This window comes from Syngnathoides biaculeatus, chromosome 6, assembly GCF_019802595.1.
Source record: "Syngnathoides biaculeatus isolate LvHL_M chromosome 6, ASM1980259v1, whole genome shotgun sequence".
Classification (NCBI taxonomy): Eukaryota; Metazoa; Chordata; class Actinopteri; order Syngnathiformes; family Syngnathidae; genus Syngnathoides; species Syngnathoides biaculeatus.
In genome coordinates, this window is record NC_084645.1 from 18,545,998 (window position 1) to 18,573,854 (window position 27,857).

General features: G+C 40.9%; 2 protein-coding genes across 5 annotated transcripts in view; both read left to right on the top strand.

Annotated features, from left to right (window-relative positions):
- The window catches only part of ccnd2a (cyclin D2, a), a 185,184-nt gene that overhangs the window by 73,814 nt on the left and 83,513 nt on the right, over window positions 1-27,857 (top strand). For 3 of the 4 annotated variants that reach the window (XM_061822928.1, XM_061822925.1, XM_061822926.1), the window contains exon 2: window positions 1,825-2,008. The exons of the other annotated variant lie outside the window; for it this stretch is intronic. The gene's annotated coding sequence lies outside the window, so the exon portion shown is untranslated. The remainder of the gene's footprint in view (window positions 1-1,824; window positions 2,009-27,857) is intronic. 4 annotated transcript variants of the gene reach the window in all.
- On the top strand, window positions 11,661-14,280 carry LOC133501954 (uncharacterized). Its single transcript, XM_061822178.1, has 2 exons — window positions 11,661-11,703; window positions 11,957-14,280. The coding sequence occupies exon 2, from the start codon at window positions 12,136-12,138 to the stop codon at window positions 14,278-14,280; it is 2,145 nt and encodes a 714-aa protein (XP_061678162.1). The 5' UTR covers window positions 11,661-11,703; window positions 11,957-12,135.

Here is a 27,857-nt window from a genome sequence, read left to right on the forward strand (position 1 = left end):
GAAAAAACATCAAATCAGGTCACTTGAACATCAAAATAAGTAAATCCAGTCTTAAAGGCTTCTCTAACGATCAATGTGTCAAGCTTCAATCAAGGTCATACATTGTGTGACAGATTTGTTTGTATTGACTCTCTCAAATGAACTACAAGCATAATCCCCTTGTGAATTTTCCCCCAAATATAGATTTTATGTGAACCATAACCAGAGTGCTCATTTGAATGGAATCCCTAATGTGAATATAACTGTTTGTGTGACCAAATGCAGCACAGATGGAAGGTTGCCCATAAAATTGGCCATTGAAACCATCTTGCCACTGTCATTGACCTGGCCTCGTTTTTTCTTCCTTTAAATTTATACAGTACATATTGCATATTTGGGAGAGACATTGCCTTTGAACATCCCTCTTCATGCTTCTCACCAAGATGAATATACTTGTAGGTCAGGACTGGACTACCCACTTCATGCCACAAACCTCGGAAACCTCAAAACTGACTAATATGTGCGTGAAAAATACGTCTGATGCACTCAGACTCTAGTTATGTAAGCTGCACAGATGTGACATTTATTTTTCACTCATTAATGTGGATCATTTCCACTTTAACTGTCAAGAGCGTGAGGTAATTCCTGAATTACTCATCATTTGTGTGAAAGTGTCAAGTGTCACTAGAATGGAAGAGCAACCGGATATTTTCAGTGAGAAAAAACGTACTATGTCCTTTAATAATAGATTTTCAGACCAATACACATTGTGGATTGTGATACGTAGCTGTCCGCATGACCACACCACAGCAAATCACGAGTTTGCAACATCTGCAGGCAATAATTATATTTCCTAATACTTCCTCCTTTAATTTTCACTTCCAAAGTTTCTCAGACTCCAGTTTCAGACTCACATGGAGCGTGTCTGTCGGAAGAAGTTTATCTGGGTCACAGGCTGAGCTATTATCAGCTTTTTATTGTTCTTTATTGTTGTAGCAAGTGTCTGTTGTTACCCTATCCCCTCCAAGGGCTTCTTAAAAACAATGGCGAGGTGGCAGCGCTATATGTACTGGACTCACAAAGCATATCTGAGACAGTTTCAAGGAACATTACAGTCTGCCCTATTTAAATTGTATTATGGCGGATGTACAGCCCAGTACAAACCTTAAACAATAACCCACATCTACACCATTAAAGATATTCATTATCTTGTTTGGTAGATCTCAACAGTTTCGACATTGTGGACAATGTTACATAGGTTACGGTATCACTTGAGAGCCATCAGTCTTCTGACTTTCATCATGATATTTCATGTTTGTATCACACAGTAGAAGACACTTAAAATAGTTATTTTATGAAAATATGTCATTTCCAACATGCATACTAATTGTCAACATCATTACATTTAAATGTTTGCTGGTGAATTATGCACCGTTTTTTTTTTTTTTTCGGAAATAGTTTTACCATACATAACAAATGCAAAACAATCAAAAAAAAAAGTAAAAAAAAAGAAAAACAACAAGTCTGTCTCCCTTTTGTTGTTTGGTTGTAATCTTGAGTTCTACTCAGTGAATTTCTTACATCCATAAATTGTGTGAGTGAGCCAGACAGATGCTGCCTATCATGTCAGCTTGTTAGCAAGGGCAGTGAGGTAGATAATAATTGTCAGCTTGGCTGTCTTATTGCCAGTGACAGGGTGGGCTAGACTGGCTGGTTTTGGCACGGGGGGCACTCTTTCAGTAGACATCAGGTGTCCAAAGTGCTGCGGAGAAAGAGAAGCTTAAATGTTAGACACTATAGCTCCTGTTCTGATGTTTTTTTTTTTCGGTTTTTTTAATGCTACAGATGGCTACCCAGACGTGGATACAAACCACTCTCAGAAGAAATCACACAATGGAACAAACAAGCACCAGAAAGTCCGTTGTATGTGCACCCCATTCTTGGAATTCAGTTTCCTGCAACATGTGAAAGACATCATAAATTAAGACGAATGGAGCAGCTAATAATTACATCTGAGCAGATTTAAAATGTAAGTCACATGTTTGAATAATTATTCAAATTATTGATACAAAGGGGCTGGAGATTTTACGCTGGCCTCCTCGTACTTTCTTTCTCCAATTTCTCCTGTCGTTGATGTAGACATGATGTAATTCGATTGCTTCTTGTGTATAGTAAGCACTAGTACTATGACTATAAGTAGTTTTTCTTTATATGAAGCTTATCCATGCTTTTGTATGTTATTTGGAGAAGTAGAGGGCCACTTACTAAAATATTAAGTGTTGCCTATTCAGTGTAACAGGTACATTTTCTATAAAAACTTTAATGGCCCAACATTATATTTTTAGAGCATAAAATGTCTAATACCACAGAGAAGAATAGATCTTTATGGCGGCAACCATGTTTTTATGACAAAACACATTTCACATGTACTTTTACACTTAGTCAATTTAAATGTGAATATAGGAGAAGCTCTCATCCAAACACAGCCAGTGGACCCACATTTTCATCCATTCATCCTTCAATCCATTTTCCGTACTGTATCCTTAGCAGGGTCACACTCATGCTGGAGCGTATGCTAGATGACTCTGTGCGAGTAGCAGGGTACACCCTGAACTGCTCACCAGCCACTCATAAGGCACATTGAACAAACAGACAAACAACCATATGGACTCGCATTAACACCTTTGGACAATTTAGAGTTTTCAATCAATTTTTGAAATGTGGGACGAAACTGGAGAAAACACGTGGGCGTGAGGAGAACATGTAAACTTCACACAGGTAAGGCCGGATTTGTACCCTTGTCATCGCAACTATGAACCACATGTGATAATCAGTTGTCCATCGTACCACCGGGTAACGTTTCGAGTGGGAAAAATATGTCCAACCTAATTCTGGTTTTTGACACTGGAAGTCAACCTATATACCAGAGACTAGTGACTGAAGTACAGACAGCTGGACTGGTCATTGTTTCTGCATCGTACTCTCCAGATTCCATCCCTGAAATTTCAACTCGTATTATGTCCTCCCACAGAGGAATTCACATCCTATCCTGTCATGACCATAGCTGTGAACCCACCAAACATTGCACCCAGGTTAACGCTGCAAGAAGCCATCATGCCGTCATAAGCATCTGTTGATTCTATCAGAAAAGTTAGATGGCAAAATACAGACCTAAATGATGGTTGGGATGTACCATAGAGGACAGAAAACCAGGTGCCTGATTTTGTACCCCCAGACTAATTCCTGGGCAATGGTATCTAGACAACAGAGGGTGTTTCCACAGGCAATTCCTGGTTACAGCAATGATTTCCAACCTTTGTGCAGCCAAGGGACATATTTTACAACTGAAAAAAAATCTCATGGCACACCAACAAACAAAAATGTCACAAAATCTGGATAGATTACTGTATGTACTTCCTACCATCTAATAGAAGAGCATTTGTTTGTTCTGTCTGTCACTATGGTTTCCTAGCATAAATAAACAAATATACATTATTTATTGTAAATAACTCATTTTTGCAGCAATACAGTAAAATTTCACAATTTCCCACAGCACAGCTGAAGCACAATCGTCTCACACTAATGTGTCCCGCCACACTGGGTCAGACTCACTGGCTTACACTGTTATAGGTCTTTTGCATTCTTCTATGGACTGTTCGACATTTTTTCTCCTCCATAAATTTAAACAGACCGTGAGAATTTGTACTTTGATAAGTATCAGATCTTAAATTTAATTGCAAATCAATCTTATGAAAAGAAATCCACTTTTTCAAAGTGTATATGGGTTGCTTGTTGTGATTGTATCAGAGGATCATGTATTTCTATTTCACTGATGGTGTTTGCCAGAAAAAGCACCACCACTTAATAGTTTGTAACTCCAGCTTATCTTGGACACAGATGCAAAAAAAAAACCAAAACAAACAAAAAAAAAAAAAAACGCTGTAATTATTTGCTTCCCTGATTTCTACACAAACAATGCGTTAAACAGTCCCAGATAAAACAGTTCTCCACTAAGTAGTCAGCCTCTCTGAAGAAAGAGGCATCCAGTCTGTTAATAATGGGTCAGCATTTTTTTTTTTTTTTTTTTTGCTACTCAGGAAGTTCACCACCGGTCTATGTTCCAGTCCTACTTAAAATATGAACTCTGATACTGCTCGTTATTGTTTGAAGGCTTTTTTTTTTCAGTACCAGAAAAATAGTTCTGATATTGCCTCTAAAGACACCCGTAATATAGCCGAGACATTTATTTGTAATTTTTACATCATTCTCCTCCCACTTTGTCTGGCTTGTCTCCTTGAGGCCTGAGGTTGGCTGGCACCAGCCTGAAGCTGTCAGCCAGTCCTGGGCAGCTGGGATCTGCGGTACTCCCTACAGTTCTTAAGTAAGCCCCGAGCCCCTTCTCACTTGCCCCCGCACTCTTGTTTCTGCCTTTTTTCTTCTCGCCAGCCGAAGAATACAATACAGAGAAGCCCTGTGCTGCGCAGTGAATACAGACCCACAGCCGAGGGCGTGCACACATCCACACTTTTATAAGCTATTGAAAGAGACAAGGCTAAATGCAAAAAGAAGAGCAGACGCCTCTCAGATGCCGGGCTTGGCTTTGTGTGCCACTTGACACAGACGGTGGCAAACAAGATAACTGTTGTTTGTTGTTTATGGACGGACCCTCTGCCACACTTCACTGTCATCTGGACACTGTGGAAGGGGCAGCAAGCCTCAGGGGGAGAAATAAAAAATTCAACTCACTGTATGTCTACGTCAACTTTGTTCCTGAGTGAATTGGTAGTGTAAAGGACAGTACGGTGAAACCTCTAAGATCAAGGTCAACCTCGGATTTGGTCAGATTTTGAAACAAGATAGTCCTTAGAAAATGATAACAATAAATGAATGCTAGTGTCAAGCTTGTTATCAAACCTTAAATAACTGGGCAGATAATGTTTTAAGTAATGTGTACATTTTTAACTACCACGCAAAATCATTAACTGCTGTTAATAGTTTTAATTTTAAACAATGTTTTGTTTGTTTTTAACTTCAAGGCCAAACAAAAATGGTTGAATTTGTGATGCACCACTGATATAAGTAGATTGTAGGAAACCAAATGTAAGACTTTTAAATGTTCAAGACCACTTTGCTGAATTCTGTATGACTGTTGGAGTTGGTGTTATGGGTCAAAGTTATCTCGTGGTGATGTACACCCTGGATTGGTCACCAGTCAATTCCAGGGCACCTAAAGACAAACATTCACACGCACACACAATTTAGAGTCTTCTATTAATTTACGATGCATGTTGTGGGGAATATGTGAGGAAGCTCAAGTCGGTAACCCATCAAAAACCCAAGCTTGTGCAAAGATTCAAACCCAGAACATCTGAATGGTGAAGCAGACAGACGGCTTTGTTCTCAAACATCTGTTAATGTATTAGATACGTTTGGCAACATATATATACTCTTTAAAAAAAAACGGTCAGTTGAGTTTGTTACATTACATTCAAAAGTATTAACAATATTCAGGTTTTCTGGCTCTTTGTGAGTTAAATGTTTGGAAACGCCAACTGCAGTGGAGCCACAACTTCAAACTAATAGATATTCGTATTTTTAAGTTATGACCTGCTCAATAATATTCACATGTGTAAATCCTCTACATAAACAATTCTGTGTGAGTAGTAATAATGATTTAGACTTATTCATCGTGATTGACAAACTGAATAGAAAATAGATTTTCTTTCACAGAAATGAATGAATACACTTTATTTTTCACCAATATTATTGTTAGAACACGCTACACTGCTCCGATGGAAAATCCCATTCAATTTCCTTCCGTTTTGTATATCTGAACAGTTTGATATGGTTTGATGTTTCTCCCTTGACCTTTTTGTCAAAATGTGCACTTGGTAGGGAAAAGGCTGCAGCTGGACATTGACGGCAATCGAGCATGAATAGCTGGGTAGCCCTGGGCACCATGAAAAATCCTGCTGAGAACTGTACAGACAGGGTCGCAGCCCCTCCTTGCTGCTCCCCGAAAGGAGAGCGAGAGTAAACATGCGTAATAGGGAGAGCCTAAAAGAGACTTGGACTGTGTTCTTGTAAATAATTGCATTCATTGTTCTCCGACACTGTTGGTTATGGTCACAAGCTGTTTGGTAGGCCCCTGTCTGTCTGGTGCTCCCCATGATCCTGGTGTCAGCTCCTACGCCCCCAAGGGGAGCAACTTGTGCCAGGGGTGAGAATGCCAGCTCCCTGACCCGGTGGCCCCACGTCTGATGTGCCCACGCTAGGAGCAAACGCTCCCTAGGCCAGCTCCGAGACTCGGGGCGTGCTGTGCGCATGCTGCTACGCCGCTAGATAAAGCTGGTTCAAAGAGCACATTCTTGCCCCTGGCCCGGCAGCGAAATGGCGAGCTCTCCAGCTCGTAGTGTCAAAGCAGCAGATTGTTTCATTTTATTGCGTTGCCTTTGTCTCGGCTGACGCTGCTAGCATTTGATGCATGTTACTAGCCTCTATTGTTGGTTGTGAGTATCGCAGATGGCCCATTTGGATCGCTTTACCTGTGCTCCTTATCTTAAGTGACAAAGTCACTCCAGTTTCTCAGATCTCTTTTCAACAAAGCCGCCTAGACAATTTATTCATGCATTGCTGTATTGTTGACCTTATCTGAATGTGAACATCCATTCACTCCTTTAAAACTTGCAATAGCCCGTGGGAAGGACACACAATCAAAGACAATGGCTTGTACTTTTTTATCACACACGGTGATAAGAAATAATAGTTGACCAATTATATGACTATATGGACACATCTGACATCACCGTAAAATGAAAGTGAAAGAACGCGTAAGTTAACTTAAATCATTATTTTACCCTTTGTCAATTGTATTTTTAACCAAAATCTTTAGAAGAAGGTCAAATAAAATGAAATAAAAGGGGTAGATTTATTCAGTCAATAGACTGAAAGTCAGAGTCCCCAAAAAAATTACGTGAATAAATTGTGATTTTACAAGATAAATACAGGAGGTAAGTTACCTGAGTGAGACTTCCACCTGCAAGGGTCAAACTGGTTCCCTAGATCAGACTACAAATTTTCGGTGTGATATTGCCCCGATTATCTATCACAGGTGAATCCCCTGATTGGGCCTAACACATTTTCTCAGGAATGGCAAAACCTCTCGTCATGTGACATAATCCGATTTGCCCCTAAAATAGCGCTTCTTCTTCTTTTCCTTTCGGCTTCTCCCGTTAGGGGTTGCCCCAGCGTGTCATCTTTTTACATCTAAGCCTAACTCGTGCATCTTCCTGTCTAATACCCACTGTTCTCATGTGTTCCCTCACAACATCCATCAACCTTTTCTTTGGTCTTCCTCTCGCTCTTTTGCCTGGCAGCTCCATCCTCAGCACCCTTCTACCAATATACACATTTTCTCGCCTCTGGACATGTCCAAACCCTTGAAGTCTGCTTTCTCGAACCTTGTCTCGAAAACATCCAACTTTGGCTGTGCCCCTACTTAGCTCATTTCTACTCCTATCCAACCTGCTCACTCCAAGCGAGAACCTCAACATCTTCATTTCTGCCCCCTCCAGTTCTGCTTCCTATTGTTTCTTCATTGCCACCGTCTCTAATCCGTACATCACCACTGTTTTGTAAACTTTGCCCATCGTCCTAGCCGAGACTCTTCTGTCACATAACACACCAGAGACGTTCTGCCAGCTGTTCCAACCTGCTTGGACCCGTTTCTTCACTTCTTTACCATATGAAGATAGACAAAAAACAGAGATAAAAGAGATTCATACCACAATGTCCCTGCAGTGTTTCACCCGGCAGGAGTGGAGTAAGTTGAACTTGAGGGTTGTGTCCACTTGTCCAGCGTCCTCTAAATCCACTAAATCCTCTAAATTGTCACAGTCCTCATTGTAGTCTTCTTCTTTGTGGTCCAACCTAAGCCTCGCTAGCGTTAGCTGATCGCTTGCGTAAGCTCATTGCTAGCTTTAGCTCATCAATCGCGTTAGCTCGTTTTCACTTGTCCAGCATCCTCTAAATCCTCAAAATCCTCACGGTCCTCGTAGTCTTCTTCTTTTTGGTCCAATGTAGGCCTCGCTAGCGTTAGCCTTATAAGACAAAAATGATTTTTTTTCCTCCCAAAGAGTTCCATAAATGTGCATCTGAAAATTTCAGGGTTTGATACTTCCAACAAGGTGAAAAAACAGTGCTCTAAAATGACACATGAAACATGCTTTTTTATTCATCTGTTTCCACATCTAGACTTCACCTTCTGCAACACATTGATTCTGAGCCATAAGATTATGAAAGCATGTTGTTGCTTCCAAAAAGGAAGACGCATGGGAACTCACTCATCTCAACACCAAATTATCTCCGGGCTGTAATGATTGAACCTCAATGACATCATGTGTTTGAGAGCGGGCTTCTGCTAACGCCACTGCGCATTTCCTCAGATTAACAGTGGCAAAATGCAACACACAAGCTCCGCCCAGCAATGGAAGTCAGATGCTCTCCAGTCCGTCCATTCCATTCCTCAGCTTCTCACTGGGATGGGGAGTCCTCTGTAAGGGTTTTGTATGGTAGATGTCAGAAAATAAGTTCCGGTCTTGGTAACGGAATGGAATTGGATCTAATCTGCCCCAGGCTCCTGCGTTTGATGTGTACCCTCATAGTAGAGCGACCAACATCTTGAATGGGAGAGCAGTATACAACACAGTCAGGATGTTATGGTCTTTAGCTGTGTAATAATTGCACATCACGGTGAAGGAAAACTGTTTTCATATGTTCGTTGACAATATGAAAACTGCTTACTACTTTCATTCAAACATTTTTTTTTAGATTGTCTTTAGTATCTTCTCAAGCAGCAAAAAGGTTTACTTTTTTCACTCTTTTTTGGGGGGTGTCGTTAGAGTACTAAGTGCTTTTATCGGTGATACATTCATACAGTGTAACTTGAAAAGCAAAATTTTAGCCAGCAGCTAAATGGTACGTTGTGCATTGCTATGCTGTGGATGGGATGTTCTTTCTGTGAATTGCAAGAATAGTTGTAGGAAGTTTTATCGGCTCTGACTGAGCTTGGGCCATTTAAGAGATCAAACACAAGCGAGAATAAAGCCTAAAGGTAGTATCGCAGCTAAACCAGATGTATACGTAATTACCGCCCACCCAAACTGAGTTTCTCAACCAGTGTGGGATGATCCATGATGCAAAAGAAACGTACTGTGTGACGATCAGGCTCTGAATGGTCAAATACCACTGAAACTGGTTGGTTTGAATACTGTAATAAGCCCCGTAAAGACTTCAAAGCGCAATATAGTATACTGTATCTTGAGTTGGGGATATTATTTGATGTGATACTTTGATATGAGGCCTTCGTGTTTTATTGGTTTCTTTCGGCTTGTCCCTTTTGGGGTCGCCACAGCGTGTCAGATGAACGCACATATTTGTTTGGCACAATTTTTACGCCGGATGCCCTTCCTGACGCAACCCTTCTCAGGGAGTGGAGGCCCCAGTGGGATACAAACCCACAACCCCTGGTTTACCAAACCAGTGCTCTAACCACTGAGCTACGGGGCCTCTAGGCCTTCATGTTTTAATGATAGCTGTAAAACTTAACAGTGTTAATCTTTTTGGAGGATCCTTAGCATGTAATGAAACAAGTTTATTTATTTGCTACAATTACCTGATATCAAATATGGTTCCTTTTTAGAGTTTTTTTTTCTGAGGATGTTTACACTATAAAAAGACAAAGTGAAAGTTTTAGAAAAAACTATTGTGTTACTATTTTTACTTATTGCTACAAAACAGGTGTTTAATCCAGACAAGCAAAAGTTAATTTTGTTAACTATTGTGTTCCCACTTTTTTTCGGCAAAGAACCTGAGCTTGGTTTTTGTTTGTTTGTTTTGGTCACCTAAACTCACAGCAAAAGAGAGAAAATTCTGTATTAGTGGCAAAAAAAAATTTGTCGTGTATCCCTAGTTTTCCACATTTTTTTTTCAGATGGTTGAACAGATTATTTGTTACTTTCCATGCGGTCAACTGTGCTGTACTTGTTTAACATAATTTGCTCTGAATCGAAACATCCAGAAAACTGGTATTGATCCTTTTTCATGCCACAAGCTCCTCATCTCTAATTTTTGCCGCACTTTCTCCTCTCTGCTCCGAGTGACTGAGGCGCCTGCTGCAGGATGCACTTGGGACCACTCGCTTGTGATTGAGGCAGATTTTTTTAACCATGTTTTCGAAAGTTGGCTGACTACTGGTTAATAAGGTGCTTCACAAGCAACTCTGTCAGCATTTTAAATTGTAAAACTCGCTGACGATGAGATTTAATTGTGACAGCCAAAATCGTGATCCCGATTAAAATTCAATTAACTGTGCCCTAGGATGCCATACAAACGTAATATTTCTTTACAATGTGTCATCGCCAACTATTGGCCTCATGTGTCTAAGGGTGTTTTTAGTTGTTTATGCAGGTCTGTGTGACCAAGAAAAGTTTTGACAATGTCATTTGTGCATTTAAAAAAGCAGAAACAAGACCCCTTTTTTTTCACAATGTTTTCACATAAACTAACGATTATTTGGATTGGAATCCCATCCCATTAATTGTTATTATTGTAACTGATAAAAAGTAGTTTTATTAATGTTTTTTTTTTTTTTTCTGGAGCGATATATCATGCAGAGTATACTTCCTGTTTAACCAGAACCATTGCAGTAGGTTTTGTGAGTAGGAAGTGTGGCATTGCGCTTCACTTCTGCATGAAAGTTTCTATTGAACTTTTGTCAATGGCCAAAATAGTCTAGGAGGGAAGGGGTGCTTATTAGGCTGTATTTTACCTTTTTTTTTTTTTTAACATCTGTTTGCCCCCGCATTTTTTTTTCTAGAACCATAGAATCAAACTGGAGCAGACAGTGTCAAACAGTGATATGGACTTGGGTCTATCCCATGCATGGGGCCAGCCGCCATTGATTCAAGAGCTGGTCGAGACTGCCTGGAAATATAATCTCAGTTACTCAAGTGCAAGTCCCTCCCCAACATTTATCCCTCTGCAGATCATACACATAAGCACACATTTACTCTCAGCTCCCATTTACGATCTAAATCAAAGTCAGATATTTTGTCACCGTGTTTCAACTGCATTTTGGGGTTTAACAAAACATTGGGGCATGCAAGACAAATCAGACTTCTTTGTTTTTCTGTAATTTGTCCTTATCAATCAATCAATGAATCAATCAATCAATTAAGCATTATTTATATAAGTAGAAGAACTTGTAATAACCAAAAACATACACGCTCACACACGATAATAAAAACACAATACCTAAATGAACTAAAAAATTTGACGTAAAATATGATGTTGGCCACACATTAGAAGCAGATTTAAATTGGATTCATGACTTACGAATGTCCTTGTCGGGAAGTCCATTTCAACATGACAAATTGTTTAAAATGATTAGAATGTTTAATAATAAAACCTGGTTGGTTTTGCTGACTCCAGTTCTTCAATTTATCAAAGCTGTGAAAATTATGCTGATGCAATTCTTTATTGCTATGTCAGCCTTTAAGGTGACATACACCTGTTTCAATGTGAAAAAAACAATTTAGATGATGTGGGGTGATGTCATAGTATAGAGCAACTGCACTTTTGGGTTTTGTTGCACACTTTCAGGAATTGTAAGTGAACGTGGTGAAAGGTACTGCATAAGGAGTACCGAGCGATAAGTACAATGTGGTACGTAACCTCCATAAAAACACTAATTGCGCTAATTTGTATTCATAATATGTTGTGCTTTACAATGACAGTTTGTACAGGAATTAACTATTAATGATAAATAAAGATACTGACATTTTTTTCTTTTTTTTAAATCTTCTCTTTCTTGAGGAACAAAAAAGCTGCTAATCGTCAAGCAGCAGTGTTATAATGGTCAAATGATGCAACATTTAAAACTCAAATCAAGCTCTGGAATGAATTCTACACTTTACAGGGACAAGACAACGCTTTGGAGAAGCTGCTAAAGGACTATGCCTGGCAGTTTGGATTGGCATCCGGATTAACTCTTTTGCTGCCACTCCTCCATGTTAACATGGATATTTGAATTCAGCGATCGTCAGTGGCAGTTATATAATAATGTACTGGAAGCTACGGTAGATCCACATCAACGAAATGTCACACCCGGCAAAAGGAGGAGACCGCTCTCCAGTAATCTCTGAGTCTCCAAGATCCAGTGAGCTTTCAAACTCAAGTACCATTTCCGGAAGAAGAGTTGATGGAGAAGCTCAACAGGAACAACTCAACAAATGGGAGAGCAACTATAAACTTCGAGAGGCAATGTTGTTGTCAGAAATGAATCAGAAAGAAGTAGAATGGAAACTTAAAGAGGCAATGTTGTTGTCAGAATTGAAGCAGAAGGAATGGAAACTTAGAGAGACAACACTGCTGTCGGAAATTAAGCATAAAGAGGTTGAGATAAAGCTTAGACTTGAAGAGGAAAGAACTAAATTGCAGCAGTTGCAAGCAGAAAAGAAAACCAAGAATCATTCAATACTTGTGAAGACGTGCAACAGTTGCAAAGGTCTTAACTATGTGGATGAAATTGAGGTTACCTCAGAAAAAGAAACTGAAGGTATTATAATTACAAACCCAGATGTAGCAGGAGTCCATCCTCAACCGGGATCTTCTGAAATTTCCGTAGCTCAGGAACCTCTTAGTCTGGCTCAAGCAAGCTCAATATGCACGAATATTCCACAAGTTCCACAGCCACCAACGTTCAGTAGTAAACCCCTGAATTGTATTGACCAGAAAATGTCTTCTGTGTCTTCTATTGAGAGAAAACCCCTTGCAACAACACAGATGGTTACACTGAAAAAATGTCCTGTTGGTGATGCACAGCAAGCATCAGAAGGTTTCCCCCACAGACACAGAAAAAGGTCACCCAAAGACGTTTTAGCAGTACTCCAAGAAAGAACTCGCAGCCCCTCGCTACTCGAAAAGGTATTCAGAGAAAAGCTGACGAGATGCCCCAAGATCCAAGATAATGATCCGCTGGCACTAATAGCATTTGTAGACTTCTTGAACAGCTGCAGTGGAGCAGTTACACATGGTCAAGAGTTAGACTTTCTGAATAGTTGTGACGAAAACTTTAAGTTACTTGAAAAAATGCCTCAGTCGATTACCCAAAAGTGGAGTCAAGTTGTTGTTGATGAACTTGAAACCAGTGGAGAATATCCTAATTTTGCTTGTTTCACAGAGTTTTTGAAAACAGAAGCACAGACTCTCTGCGGTCATATCACTTCACCGCCCATTATGATCAAATCCTTGGACCATCGATCATTAAAGCAAAAGAGGACTCCTAAAACAAGTACACAACCAAAGAATACTACACCCCAACTAGTGTCCAGCACCATAATGATGTGCTTATTTTGCAAAAAGGAGGGTCATGACATCACTCGATGCCCCATCTTTGCAGCAAGGACCCTTGAGTATAAGAAAACCTTCATACATGGCAGTCATCTGTGTTTTGGATGTCTAAAGAAAGGGCATTTCATCAAAGAATGTAAACGAAGACACGTTTGTAGCACATGTCACCGTCGTCATCCCACTAGCTTGCACACGAACACAGTTAAAAGACCTGCAAATATCGCAAAGAATGACTTTACTCCCACAGAAGACCACAGAAAAGCAGGGGTGAATAAAGTTCTCTTTCACGCATCAGCCAAACATTCTTCTGCTACATCAAGTATTGTTCCAGTTTTTGTCTCATCCATTGTGGAGCCAGATAAGGAAGTACTTACCTATGCAATATTAGATGCACAGAGCAGCTCAACATTTATCTTGGAAGATGTGCTTGACAAATTGAATGTGGGTATCCAATCAGTTAAACTAAAACTGAGCACGATGACTGCAACTGACACAATCATAGCAAGCAAGAATGTTCAAGATTTACAAGTAAGAGGATTGAACTTGGATCGTCAAATACAAATTAAGCAAGCCTATGCCCGTGATTTCATCCCAATGAATAAGGGTCAGATTCCGACCAGTCAGACCGCTCTACAATGGCCACATCTGGAACACTTGGCTGACAAATTACCACCATTTCAAGACTGCAATGTGGGACTTTTGATAGGATACGACTGTCCGTCAGCCCTTGCACCTCTAGAAGTCATTGTTGGCACTACAAATGAGGCCTTTGCGCAGCGGACGCAACTGGGTTGGAGCATCATAGGCCCATCAAACCCCAACTTTGACTGGGAAAGAACCAAATCTGACTCCTTGGTGTTAAAACAACTGTCGGAAGCCAATCATATGTGAAATTTAGACAACCTTAAATAATGTTGCATTTTTATCATTATTTAATCAAATAAACATCCACGACGTACCGAATCTGCTGTCCAGATGAGTAATCTAACGAAAACAGTCGCTTTGAAAGATAAAGGAATGTTAGCATCCTTCACCTATCAAATGTAAACTTCACATATTGATTACATGTGGGTAATTGGAACTATTGGGTCACTTTGACTTGACTGAATGATTTTTAACAAACAGTATTTGTAAAAAAAAAGAAAAAAAAGTTCAATTTATGATTATTTTAACTTAGCGTAATGGATAGTTGTGGCTTGTGTTCTGTCATGTTTATCAACTATATAGTATAACCATTTCGTCATCATGTCATTTCTCCATTAACCATTTCTCCACACGTCAACTGCTTACTTCCTTGCATGCAGAAAAGAGACAGTGAATACAAGAACGTTTTTTTGTATTAAATCAAACGCCAACCAACTTCAAAATTGAATGTATGAATCATTGACAATAAATGTCATTTCACTGAACCAAGAGTGATTGATGAGCCTGAGTGCTGAATGTTTTGATGATTTTGGAAACATTGTGTTTATGAAATAGTCACAATTGTGATAGTCTTACTATGTTTCATGTTAGATTTATGTTTTTAAAAACCAAATGACTTTGTAGTAGAAAGAAGTCATACAATCATCCAGCAGTAGCATTATTGATATGTTGTAGTAGAGTTAGTCATGCATTCTTAATATTGCTAAACTTTTTTCCCCACTTATATTAGAAAGTGCAATTTACTTGAAAATGTCATACCTCAAGGGCCACAGGACCCTTCGGTTTGGGGGCATGAGTCTAGTTAAATGGTGACCTGAGCTTTCTTATGCAAACTGTTTGAGCGTTCAAAGGCTGCTGAGGGCCCTTTCCTGCTTTGTCAGGCTCACACAAGGATGTATCAAGTATTGGCTGGGAAGGCATGACACTACAACTTTTAAGTGGCTTCCTACTGTATGTGTGTGAAGGGCCACTACATTCTGTGTATATTCGTTTATAGAATTTTGTATTCTCAGCATGACATTCCGCATGCATTTGTTTGCGTAAGATTACGTGCTCCTTTGGTGTCCTGGCAATCGTACGTGTGCGCTTTTTTTTTTTCTTTCTGTGCTTTAACTCTGGGACTCTGAACTCTTGAGAGGCATGCCAGTCAGTCAGCTGAGAGAGCAAAACAAGATGTGTTAGAATTGAAACAAACATGCAGGGGTAAACAAGGGAGATTACTACAGAACAGGAGTGATACGGCAAATGGAGAAATGCTGGACTTTGTGTTGCCTCTTTGAAGATGGTTCCAGATGTTTGAGCATTGCAAATATATCTTGCATGAACAGCAGACACGAGGCGTTTAGACGAATGTTTAGCCAAACACGGGCCTACTGCTGCTTGGTAAAATTAATTTACCAACTCTCGTAAGTATTCATTTCAGATTGTGGGATTTTTTTTTTTTTTTTTTCTTGTGAACAACACGCTTAATAGAGCCCATCCTTCCAGGGGTTACCATAGCACACAGATGGCAAGATTAAATCCTTTGCGTTTGCCATGGTCCAATATGCACTCCAGACTTAAAACTTGCCATTCAGCGATTATACGAGCAGTCTGGGGATTAACATTATTGATCATGTGTCTATTTTTCTAGGCTGACCAGTGAGTGACAAATTATCTAAATGCCCTTGCTCCCCACAAGACAGAGTCTACCTGATGATGTTGTCATCCGGAAAAGTTCAAACGGCAACGGCACTGACCGACCTGAAAATTCTTTGAACTGGAGATGAATTGCAAGTCTATCAGCAGCTGTTCAGGATGACCTTAACCCGCAAAAATCAATCTGCTTAAACATCGTGCAATAGCTGGACAGTGCGTGTGCTTTTACAAGTAGGCTGTGATGCAAAGAAAGTGGGATCTTTCCCAAAAATGGTTTGACGTAATAGTCGTAAACCTTTCAAAAGTTCCCCTCGTTTAAAGTTCACTAAGTTGCACCTATGGACTCTTCAGGAGAAAACGCTCTGACCAACTCACAACTTGTGTCATCGTGTTCTTTTCAATGATTAAAAGGTTACTGCCCTTGTTAACCTCTTATTCACATCCATTTATGTGTACAGTCCAGCTGAGAACTGGAGTGGGTCATCAAGAAAACACCACTCATGTACCATGTTGCTTCTTCCATCTGGGTGTTGATCTGGATGCACCGACTGACAGTTTGCCTGGCATTTGGCAACACTGCCCATCTCATGTCTCACATTGTCTTCCTTTCCGTCATATCGTGTGGCCGCAGCGCATGCAAATGTGAAACGAGGTATGTGTCGGTTATCTACTGGAAAAAACTGCCCTTGTTGCTTCATATAGCCCGCCTCTAGTGACCGGCCATTGATAAGGCTAATGTCTACCGATAGCTGCCACGCTTTCAAGTCCCGTCACAAAACAGCCGGCTCCCTTTTATGTTGTTTTCCCAAGCCAAGGACAGAACGGCCTCCCTGCAGGACCGGGCTGGCTAATCAGTAATCGCTAACTTGCTGAGCCCAGCGTTCCCCGTCAGATGGTTTTGCCTCTTCTTCTCCATATTATTTCTTTTGCGTCTTCAACTTTCTCTCATCCGCCTCCTTCCTTTGTTTTCTTTTTACTTGTCTCTCTTTCTTCTCATTCTCAAGCTTCCCTGATGTTCGTCTATTATTCTTCAAGCCCGACCCCCCACACACACACACACCCTTCAATCCCCTCCCTTATTCTCTCTTGTTACTTTGCTCATCTTCGCACCCATCTTTCTTACTGGCCACAGAACAAAATGCCCGCTAATGAATCAAGATGCAGAGGGGGTGGAGCCATAACTGTGCCACTGACACATGGCGTTATATTAAAACATTAGTACCACTATATGACTTTATTTAGGACTTGCCAAAAAAAATTGATTAGGTAAAGGACATGGGACAAAAGGGGGAACCATCCCCAGCCACCCCGACTGGGCTTCTCCTGTCTGGGCCAACAGCAGCGGCTTTTCTCCAAAGTTGTGCTGCAAAATCATCTGGCCACGCTTCACCTCTTGTTCAAAGACACCCCCCGCCTCTTGGTTCAGTTCCATTTATAATGAAAGTAATTCACTTTTCAGGCCTATAATATTTAGACTTGAAGTTGTATCTCGACAAATTGATCGAATTTATAGTCGATTGAAAAGGTGTGATATTATCCTGCCATCGTTACTGTGAGCAGTTTGATAGTCTTATTTTTTTTTTCTTTAAGCAAGAAGGACCTTAGTAGCTCAGCGATATTAAATAAACATGTAGATTGATGGCATCTTCTTTGAATGGACATTTTTCATTTTAATGGTGAAGTTCATCCGTCTATTTTCTGAGTTGCTCATCCTCACAAGGGTCACGTGAGTCGACACTAAATTGTTGTTTTTCGGACATCTACTGACTTAATACTACCAAATAACACTTGTACCATCAATATTCCCATATTCTATGTGGTATGTCTTTAGGCCATCCTAAACATATGGGGGGGGGGCATGTAAAAACCTCAACCGACATTTGATTTGTTAGGAATCGATCCCTCAATTAAAAGTATATATTAATGAAAAAATTATCATGCCCCTTCTCACTCCCCAGCCTGCACTAGGCCGACATGATACTTGCAAACATGATCGCTGCCTTGTTGTGAATCAACTGCAGGCAGGAGACACAGAAGTTAAAGCCACCATGAGGCCGTGCTAAGGGGGGGAAAAAAACTGCAGAGCCTAGAGGGGAGGGTGAGCTTTGAGGAAACAGTGTTCAAACTTTCAATTTGATTTCACTTTCACTTTACAGCAAATCAAAAACCAGTTACCTGAAGTTGTATAAGGGCTTTTGTGTAATCTTGAATTGGTATTTAAATATTTGGCTTCTGGAACTTTTTGCTTCTTTCTCATGAACTTTATCATGAAACATGGCATGTACTCAAATTGAATGGCTATGCAACGGTCTGCGGATATCATCATTGAATATATATTTAAACTAAAAAAAAATGCCCACCTTCTCCGTGCCAAAACTCTTTTGACATGGTACATGTGAAAGTGTGGTGAACCTAGACCGTTTTTCCTGTGCAGATATGTGCCTACATTGGCCTGTATCAATTTAACACTAAATTGTTATAGTTCAGTCTTATGTAGGAAAGTTCATAATGTAGCACTTGTATTACTTTAACAAACAAAACACACACTTAAGTTTTATGAGTAAAACGTTGGCACTGGCCCCTCATCAAATTGGACGTTCAGAGATTTTAAACTAAGTACTTTTATTGATATGGGCAGTTTCCCGTGTCATCATGCAAAATAATTGCCGTGGAGATGAAAAATAGAAGTTTCATTTTCTTTAATTTCATACAAAATAAGTCACAAAGTAATTTCCCCACCTACAGTATCTCCGAAACCATCCTCTAAAATGTTTCTCTGACCTTTTTAATCTCCACATCGTTAAAACCCTCATTGCAAACTGTACAGTACCTTTTAATGTAATAACACGTTCTATTCTTGGGATGACTATTGTTTCTCAACAAAATCATCCCTTTGGAACATTTAAATAAAATACATATATTTTTTGTTCCTATTCATTCTTGACATGTTTTCTGTGTTTAATGTAGGCTTTTATATAATTTTAAAGGCTTAAACAAGTCACAGCCAATGTCAATGTTTATTTGATTTCATCCTGTTAGACACTGGTTAATTTTCAAATCTGATGAACACAGACTCAGAGACTTGGACCTGGGTCCGTGTGGTATCTTATATGTGAATCACAAAGAGGCAAACAGATTATAGTTTGTATTATAATCCCATTTTGGAAAACTAAACGGATAGTTGTTGTATATGTTTTTTTTAAATGCCATTCTTAAGGTATGATCTAGATTTATAGCTTATGGTAGGTCTTGCATGGCGTATTTGTGGAGTAAGTGTGACTGATAGCAGAGCAGCTGTTTCCTGGGGGCTGCACACACATACTTTGTTACTGGACTGAGTCTTCCCGGTGGCCATGCTGCACTGTGCCTGACCAGCTGCCTGTGCTGATCTTTTGGAACATTTTGTACCAGCTGCTCCTAGAGGGCGCTATTGAGACAAACGCTGCAGCTGCTGGCTGCCCAAGAAAATAAGCAGCCATCCAGTGCATTGTCGATGCTCGAAAAACAGGGCAAAAGGGCATTGATGTTTAGGTCAGTGTTTCATGTCAATTATTTCATTAACATTTACACATTTGAATTGTCATGCTGTCAAAATAAGCAGATAACATGTCTAAGAAGAAGAAATATTTAGGTGAAAGACATACGGAATATACTTAAATAGTAAAAGTATCCTTTACTCAGTGTAGTCCAAGATGCAAAAAAAAATTAACATTCCACTCAATGCAACTAATTTTTTTCATCATATTTTTACCATGATCATATTACTCTCTACATAGGACATTGTCTTTGCTGGGATGGGTTGCAGTGTTTGACAAGCTACTGGGAAAATGTACTTGATTAAGCTGCAAGTTATTGTACATGAAAATCTACACATCTGTGACCATCTCAGACAATTCATATATTAGAATGATGTATTTCTAATGTATTTGTAGAAATGCAATTAGAAAAAGACTTGCAATGCTATGTGAGAAAGGTGTGATCAGGTGCTGTGCTCATGATGCAGCAGAAAAACAGCAAGCACATATGTCAAGTCAAACCGAGACTTGTCAGCTGTTTCGAAGCTGTAATCTCCTGCTCACCACACCTCACTTTACCTTTTGTTTCACATCCTTCTCGGTTCACCCCGAGGAAACATCCTGCCGGCTGCTATTCGTAAGTGCTTTGCAGCGCCACATGTACAGGTATGTGCATTAACATCTGAATCCCCCCACCCCCGCTTTGAATATTAGTCACAGCCATAGTCAAAGTATGACCCTTTTCCCGTAAGGTGTGTATTGCATGAGTGGCCAACTTCTGTGTAGTTGGTTAGTAAATGTATTATGTCTGGAGCAGAGTTCACCAAAGCTCGACTTAATCCAACGTATTGGCTTCTGTTAATCAGTGATTCCGCCTTGGTCCTTTCATTTACAGTAAATTGTGCATGAAAGGTAGCGACACGGATTTCAAAGATTCTTTCCGTCATTCCAAACATGGCAATTATCAACGAGTCACATGGGAATCAGTCGCCCTCTTGTCATGCGGACTTATTTCGCCTGACAACAGTTAATTTTTAGTCAGATTCCTTTGGGAATGGAGGAGGATTCTTCACGTGGACCTGAAGCAGTCTTTTTTTTTAAGTGGCTAAATGAATTAAAAGAGGAAAATACTTCAAACCCAAGATTGTTAAAGAATGGAATGCCTATTTGTCCTGAGCTGTAATTATAAAAACACTTCAATGATACATCTCATTTGTCCTACCACAGCTTCAGCTAATAACTTGAAAAATCGAGATAGCTACCTGACAACCCAGTGTAGTTCAATTCCCAGGCCATAGAATCACTTGGAAAACTGAGAATATTTATCCATACGTTTTCTACATCACTTATCCTTACTAGCCTTATGCAGGTATACTGGAGTCTATTCCAGCTAACTGCGGCCAGTTCCACCCTGAACTAGTTACCAGCCAATCTCGGGGAACATAAACAGCCGCTCACATTCATATCTATAGGGAATTTAGATTCTTCAATTAACCTACCGTGCATGTTTTTGGGATGTTGGAGAAAATCGGGGTACCATAAGAAAAGCCACACAGGCACGGGGAAAACATTGAAACTCCACACAGTGGGAAACCAGATTTTAACCCTGGTCCTCAGAACTGTGAGGTAGATGTGCTAACCAGTCGTCCACTCTGTCACCTGAGAATATTCAGAGGTAAAAATTCCTTAAGCGTAAATTAATTGCAAACCATCCTATACTCCTTATGGGACACAATAGATGTAAGATAAGCTCATGCTTTAAAATATGAGATGGAATGAAAACTAATTTTTATGTAGTTTGTGTTGTATTTTTGCCGATATTGTTTGCATTTGTTTGATTTAAACCATTTGTCGCTCAACATTTTCTTTCTGTTTTCCTGTAGATAGCTCTTTTAGGATGCGTGCCGGAAGTTGAGAGAAAGCACGTGTATGTAATGCGTGACAGCTAACATTTCTTAACATACATTAAGTGTTCTATGTGTTCTCACTCTTTATCAAGTTGCGGTCATTCAGCTCTGCTCCCGCTCTCTATGCTTCCCCTTTTTGGTACCTCTGTGCAAACCTCCTTTCACAATCATGAATGAGTGGTATTTTAAAGTCATGCTGCAGTATCTGCTTTATTCATCAAAGTAACATTCTTGATCTAACACTCAAGCCAGCAAACATGAAGACAGTTCTATAGAGATGACTGTGTGTTTTGCATATACAAAGTATCACAAATACGTTTCAATGTGTCAAATTTAACTTTTAGCTCAGCAAGCATCAAAGAATTCTTTATTATAGCCTTTATACCTCAAGAGTGCATTTGTCTGCGCAACCATGGAGAACATCCATTATTTCTTTCCATGAGTGATCTTGGCAATAGTTTGCTCTGTGGATTAAAAACTGACTTGAGATTGTTCCCAAAACCGTCAAGAGTCCCAGGTGTTTCTGACACTCTCACCCTTATTTGCCTACACAGATGTTTAAGCTTCCACCTTCTGTATACTTATTGTGGCTCGGCAAAATCCCCTTAGCCTTGTTCTCAACTGTACAACACTCATCCAGAATTGTGTGTGTGTGTGCGCGTGTGTGTGTGTGTGTGTGTGTGTGTGTGTGAGAAAGAGAGAGAGAGAGAGAGAGAGAGAGAGAGAGAGAGAGAGAGAGAGAGTTGTGTGTGTCTCTGTTACTGGCATGCACATTCGACTTGACTCTTTTATAGTGACTGTTTGGGGCATTAGGAAGTTGTGTGTATCTACCGTAAAAGTCCAGTGGTAGCTAGTGATGTGTGTGTGTGAGGGCAGCCAGCGGAGGTTATGAATGACCTACAGCTGGCCTCCCTAGACAGCTGACAACTGAATTGGTAATCATCGAAATAAAATGTGCCATGATGCATCAACACTTGCTTGGGCCTCTCCACATCGGTTCATTCTTAACTTTGTTATCCATCGGACTGCACTGGCGTGTGTCTCTATGGCTTCGGTACGTAGTTACAGTGAATTCCGTCTTGAATTTTTTTTTAACTTTATGTGAAAGAAATATTTTCCTGAAACAGGTGGATGGCGTCAAGGTTCATCACGGAGAGATCGTAGATGTTCCGATGTCAAACAAACTCAAGATTGTACAATTTAGAATTGGATCAGAAAAGGAGAACATACCGCACCTTTAGGGCTCAAGTTTTGCGAGACATCGGCATATCGCATAGAGAACAGCACAAGAGACCTCAGTTCAGGCAGCTCATTTCGGCTGTCGCCAGAAAACACAAAGCCCATGACAATTTTTAACTTTGTAGTTCCTATGGCAAGCCTTTATTCCGTGCTCTACTTAGTGATGTCACACAAATAACAAGAAAACTGAAGAAAAACAGAGCATGTGCTCTGCGCAAAGTTCTAAAAGATGACTGACAATGACCAAAACAGATTTTGAACCACTTTTGTGAACTGACCACAAAGTCAAGCTGCTCTGTTCCACTTTAAACTACAGTGGAACCTCAATAAAACGAACCCCGATCATTACAGATATCAGATAAAACAGATCGCCAGGACCAAACGATGTGTCCAAAATACTTTCCATTCGTCACTTAAAATGCCCCTGACAAAGCCTGTTAGTTTCAGAACTGGTCGCTATTATTTACTGGCTCTGTGGTGGATTGCAGCCAGAGAAGCCGACTAACATATTTCCGGGTCACAGATATATACTACGACTATGTTCTTCTCTTAAAAGACGTGCCTACAAGGCAGCCATGTTGAATGGGGGCCATTGACATCAAAATTTAATTTAAATTCCCGCATGAACTCGGGTAATCTTCAGAAAAACAGTGTCAGTTTTTCACAACATCTAGAAATTCAAGTTAAAATTCTACTATGTAAAGCAAAAGCTATATATCAACAAGAGCTAGAAATGCTGCTGGCCTCTCCAAACCCACCTGAGATGGAATAACACAAGTCCGCATTTCAAATTGTTTCTGGAAATTATTGACGTCATGCCCAAAGAGGAAAAGGACCATCCGTTTTGTGTGTGACGATAAAGGAATTATTGGCAAATATGTGCCCCTTCTGCGTTACGCAATAGTTGTTCATTTTTAACAACTGCATGTTTTATTGATTTTTACATTTTAGTTTAACTGAGAAGGTTTTTTTTCACACTTGTACAACCATTAAAAATAGTAAATTGTTGCTTTTAAGAGCTAATGTTTATTTTGTTAAGGTTTTATGATGGCAACTGTTTGACACTGGAACAGATTATTTGCATGCTTCCCTATGGGAAACGTTTTGCAAATCTAGAAAAGAAGTTGACCAATGTTATAGAATGGATTATGTTCAATCTTAGAAGTTCCGTGATACATGAACAAAATAGTTGGGCACATCTTGGTTATCTACTTCTTCATTCTTCTGAAACTGGAATCTTGGTTCTTAGTCCGCGCTGCCTTTGTTTTTATAAGGATATTTTGAACAGTTCTGTCCTTCCAACTTTGTGGGAACCATTTTGGACCTTCGTTGTCCTGTTCCAGCAAGTGTTCCTCTGGAGGGTTGCGTGAAAATTCCCCTCACACTCCAGAATGGTTTAAAAAGGGATTCCAAAAAAAACCATAAGCGATTAAAGCAAATCTTCTTTTTTTCAGTCTCTGTTGGTGTAATACCCAGGATCCCAATACTTTTCCCTGTATCAAGTGTCAGAGTTTGAGAGGGAAGTAGTGAAAGCGACAGATGGACAGAGGAGGAGGTAACAAAGACATGGAAACAGGACTGGTGATGGATAGACAGGCATAGAAAAAGGGGAAGAAGGGCAACGATAAGGACAAAGACATCAGTCACGTTTATGGGGGGGTTACGCTCCTCTCCATTGAGAGTGGACCTTGATCCAAGCCACACAGACCCCACTGTGTCATGGTGTGTGTGGGCTTGTGTCTGTGTGGGCTCGCAAGTGGTGACTGGACAAATCATGACTAAGCAGAACGATAGACAAATGGATGAGAATGGAATACCACTTCATTGTTTGTGATAAGGCAGCAGTTATAAAAGAAGGTCAAAACGTTTTTATCATGCCTGCTATTTGTTTCGAAGAACCTTACCTAGTTTGTGCTGGGCTGCTTTATAAGGAACCTATTTTACCCTCTAAGCTAACAATGGATGGAAAGTAGCCATGCCAGTGGTCTTGCTCATTGAGATAGCCAAGAACAAATAAGGTGATCGTGGCACTGTAATAGTCTCTGACGGTGTAGTGGCACATGCACCTACCTATGGTGCAGGTAGCGAGGGATCGATTCCCTCTCAGTGATGGTGTCGATATCTGCCCTGTGACTGACTGGCAACCAGTTCACGGTGTAGTCTGCCTTTCGCCCAAAGCTTGCTGGGATAGGCTCCAGCTTTCCCGCAACCCTTGTGAGGATAAGCAGCTTGGATAATTACATGACATGACTATTTCTTATGGTGGCACGGTGGATCAGTTGGAAAAGCGTTGGCCTCACAGTTCTGAGGTCGCGGGTTCAAGCCCGGACCCGCCTTTGTCGAGTTTGCATCTTCTCCCCGTGCCTGCCTGTGTTTTCTCCGGGCATTCCTGTTTCCTCCCACATCCCAAAAACATGCAACATTAATTGGGCACTCTAAATTGCCCCTAGGTGTGATTGTGAGTGCGGCTGTTTGTCTCTATGAGGCCTGCGATTGGGTGGCAACCGGTTCAGGGTGTACCCTGCTTCTTGCCCATTGACAGCTGGGGTAGGCTCCAGCACAGCAATAGATATTGTAATGAAAAATACATATAACATTATTCACTTCAATGTCTATACGAAAAAATAAATATGAGCGGAGAGCGCGTCATGCAAGTTGCGGAAGTATCATTCAACGACATCTAAGTGGTCGCCATATTGGCTGCATCCCATCCATGACGTCACGCGGACATTCGCCATTGAAAACGGAGTGGACCCTACTATGGGACCCGACCTTTCAGACATGGAAGCTCTTTTCAAAGAAGAGAACATCACACAACCGAGTGAAGTTACCGGGGCAATATTACCTAATTGTTTTGAGCCACACTCAGGTGACGATCACGGCCAAACCGCCTCCCCGTCCATTCCACTTTTGCGTCGGAGATGAGCCATCGTGGCCGAGCCGAGCTGGGCTGCTTTACGGGGTTGTTCATAGCCGCCGCCGTCCGCGATGAGCAACACTGTCAAGCCGGGCGCTTTATGGCATTCTAGTCGCCCGCGGCTGAGTGCGGCATTGTCAGCAGCGTTGTTCAGAGCCGCCGCCCGTCTGCGAGCCAGACGCGCAGCCTTCGCCAAGGCTGTGAACGGCGTACGCGGCGGCTCGGCCAAGGTGACTCATTTTCTGTGCCGAGTTGGCTTATCACGGAGCCGAGCCAGGCTGCTTTACGTGTTTGTTCATATCCGCCGCCCTCCATGATGAACAACACCGTCGAGCCGGTGACATTGTTCGGCAGCGTTCTTCAGCGCCGCCGGCATCCACGAGCCCGAAGGCTGCACGAGGTGATGCAGTGGCCTTCGCCGGTGAGCCCAACGCCGTCCGACGCGCAGATTGACACAATTAACACGCCTGTCATATGTACGTGGATCTTTTGTCACGTTATGAGAGACCGATTACGTGGTCCGCCCCAAACTATTATTTTTTTTAGTAGCTGTATACACACCTACCTGTCATTTGGAACCCACAAAGCTCTTGACCTGTGTAATCCATTTTTCATGACGAACCGGGTCTCCTGCAAACTCATGAAGGGTAAATCCAGCCTCCCGAGTGTTCAAGCAATGTCCAGCAATGCAACGAGCCGGCAATTTGGCTCCTTCCTGAGCTACCTTCCCGGAGGTAAAACTATTAGAAACAAACGAGTCCACTTGAGGGCGGTCCCGCCGTGTATGTCACTTCCTGCTTCTTCTCGAAAACAAATCCCTAGAGAGGATTTTCATGGCGGGGGTTACAAAAAGCCGTACACGTCAAAATCATGTTTTGTGGTGAAAAAACGCATGGGTCCATGTCGGCTGCCGTTTTTTCATTAATACATAATAAAAATTATGCATTTCATGACAGTAGCCCTTTAAGGTACATTTGTTCAAGCACATTGATGTTGCTTTGTTCTGTGTTATGGAAACAAAAGTAAAAATTGCTCCCGAAAATTACCAAAATGTGGTGAGCAATGTTCCCTCTAAGATGGGCACGTCCGCCATTGCACACTGCTGATATGGTCTCTGCGCACAGACATTCTGCGTTGCGACCAAAAAATAATGATCCAACACGAATTGAAAGTATAGCATATAACTTTTGACGTTGTGCCATTTTCCAATGTGATTCAATGAGTGAGGGGTGACTGGCTGCTACACAGGGGCTGTACTGGCACAATTCACATAGACACTGTAATGCCCTCAGTAGTGGGCAATGAGGAAAATGAGTCACCACTGAGTTCTTTTAGTCGCTTTTCATTGAACACTGCATACCCAATTCTCGAACAACGAGCTGCTGCTTGGCCACACTCGCTCTCCCGCCTAGTTTATTGTACATGGCCCCCACTGCTCCTAAAGGGGTACACTCATAGTTTCAGAAATTTTGGAATTTCCGATATTGCAAAGTACTGAGAATTTTTGGTTTATTTATTTGAATCCAGAATGAATGTTGATGCAATATTTCAAGTGTTTTCATCTCAGATTTTTTTTTCAGAGTTCCATGACAAATTGTAGATAAGTGCCCATGATCAACCAATGGTAATTTGTTAAATAACTATCATTGAGGACAATGTGTACATGAAATTATGCACGGATCCCGAGATGCTCTCATAGTTGTCCATTTGCCAAACAAAACAACTACCAAGTGCACAAGTACTCATTCTTAGCGGTGTTGATATATTGCTGAGGCCATAGCGAGTCTCTCTTTTTAAAGCTCACACATCCCTCACATTCGCTGTCTTGAGGAAAGTGACCGAAGAGCAGCACTCTCTTCAATAACTTGGCGTAAAGGCCTGGAAACAAACTTACCTTTGTTGTGCTGGTAATTAATCTCCCTCAGTGATCAACTTGTGAATAGGGAGCCTCATTCTAAATATCCTTATTGTCTGGTTGCCTGAGTTTCTGACTTTTCTGTGATCTGATGAGCTTGTAGATGTGGATCAAAGGCATCAACAGAGGTGACCCCAAATGAATAAACAAATTCAATCACAAGGAATGTCACTTGACAATATTCTCAACACAACCGCATTGAAATATGCACTGCTTTACATGCTTTCAAGTGTATGTGTGTCAAACACTTGCACTTGCAATTCCTGTTTGGGAGGTCCACTGGTTCTGGCAAACAGTGTCTGGTCTTATCTCTTATGTTTTATGTTCTTAGCAAGCCGAGGGTACAAGCAGCCCTTTGTGGCCCAGAGGTGGCTGGTCTCGGTCCAGACAGGCCCATGCAGCTGTTCACCATT

What these genes read in the sequence shown, in the direction of transcription:
- LOC133501954 (XM_061822178.1), top strand. Translation starts at nt 12,136, where the DNA reads ATGTCACACCCGGCAAAAGGAGGAGACCGCTCTCCAGTAATCTCTGAG.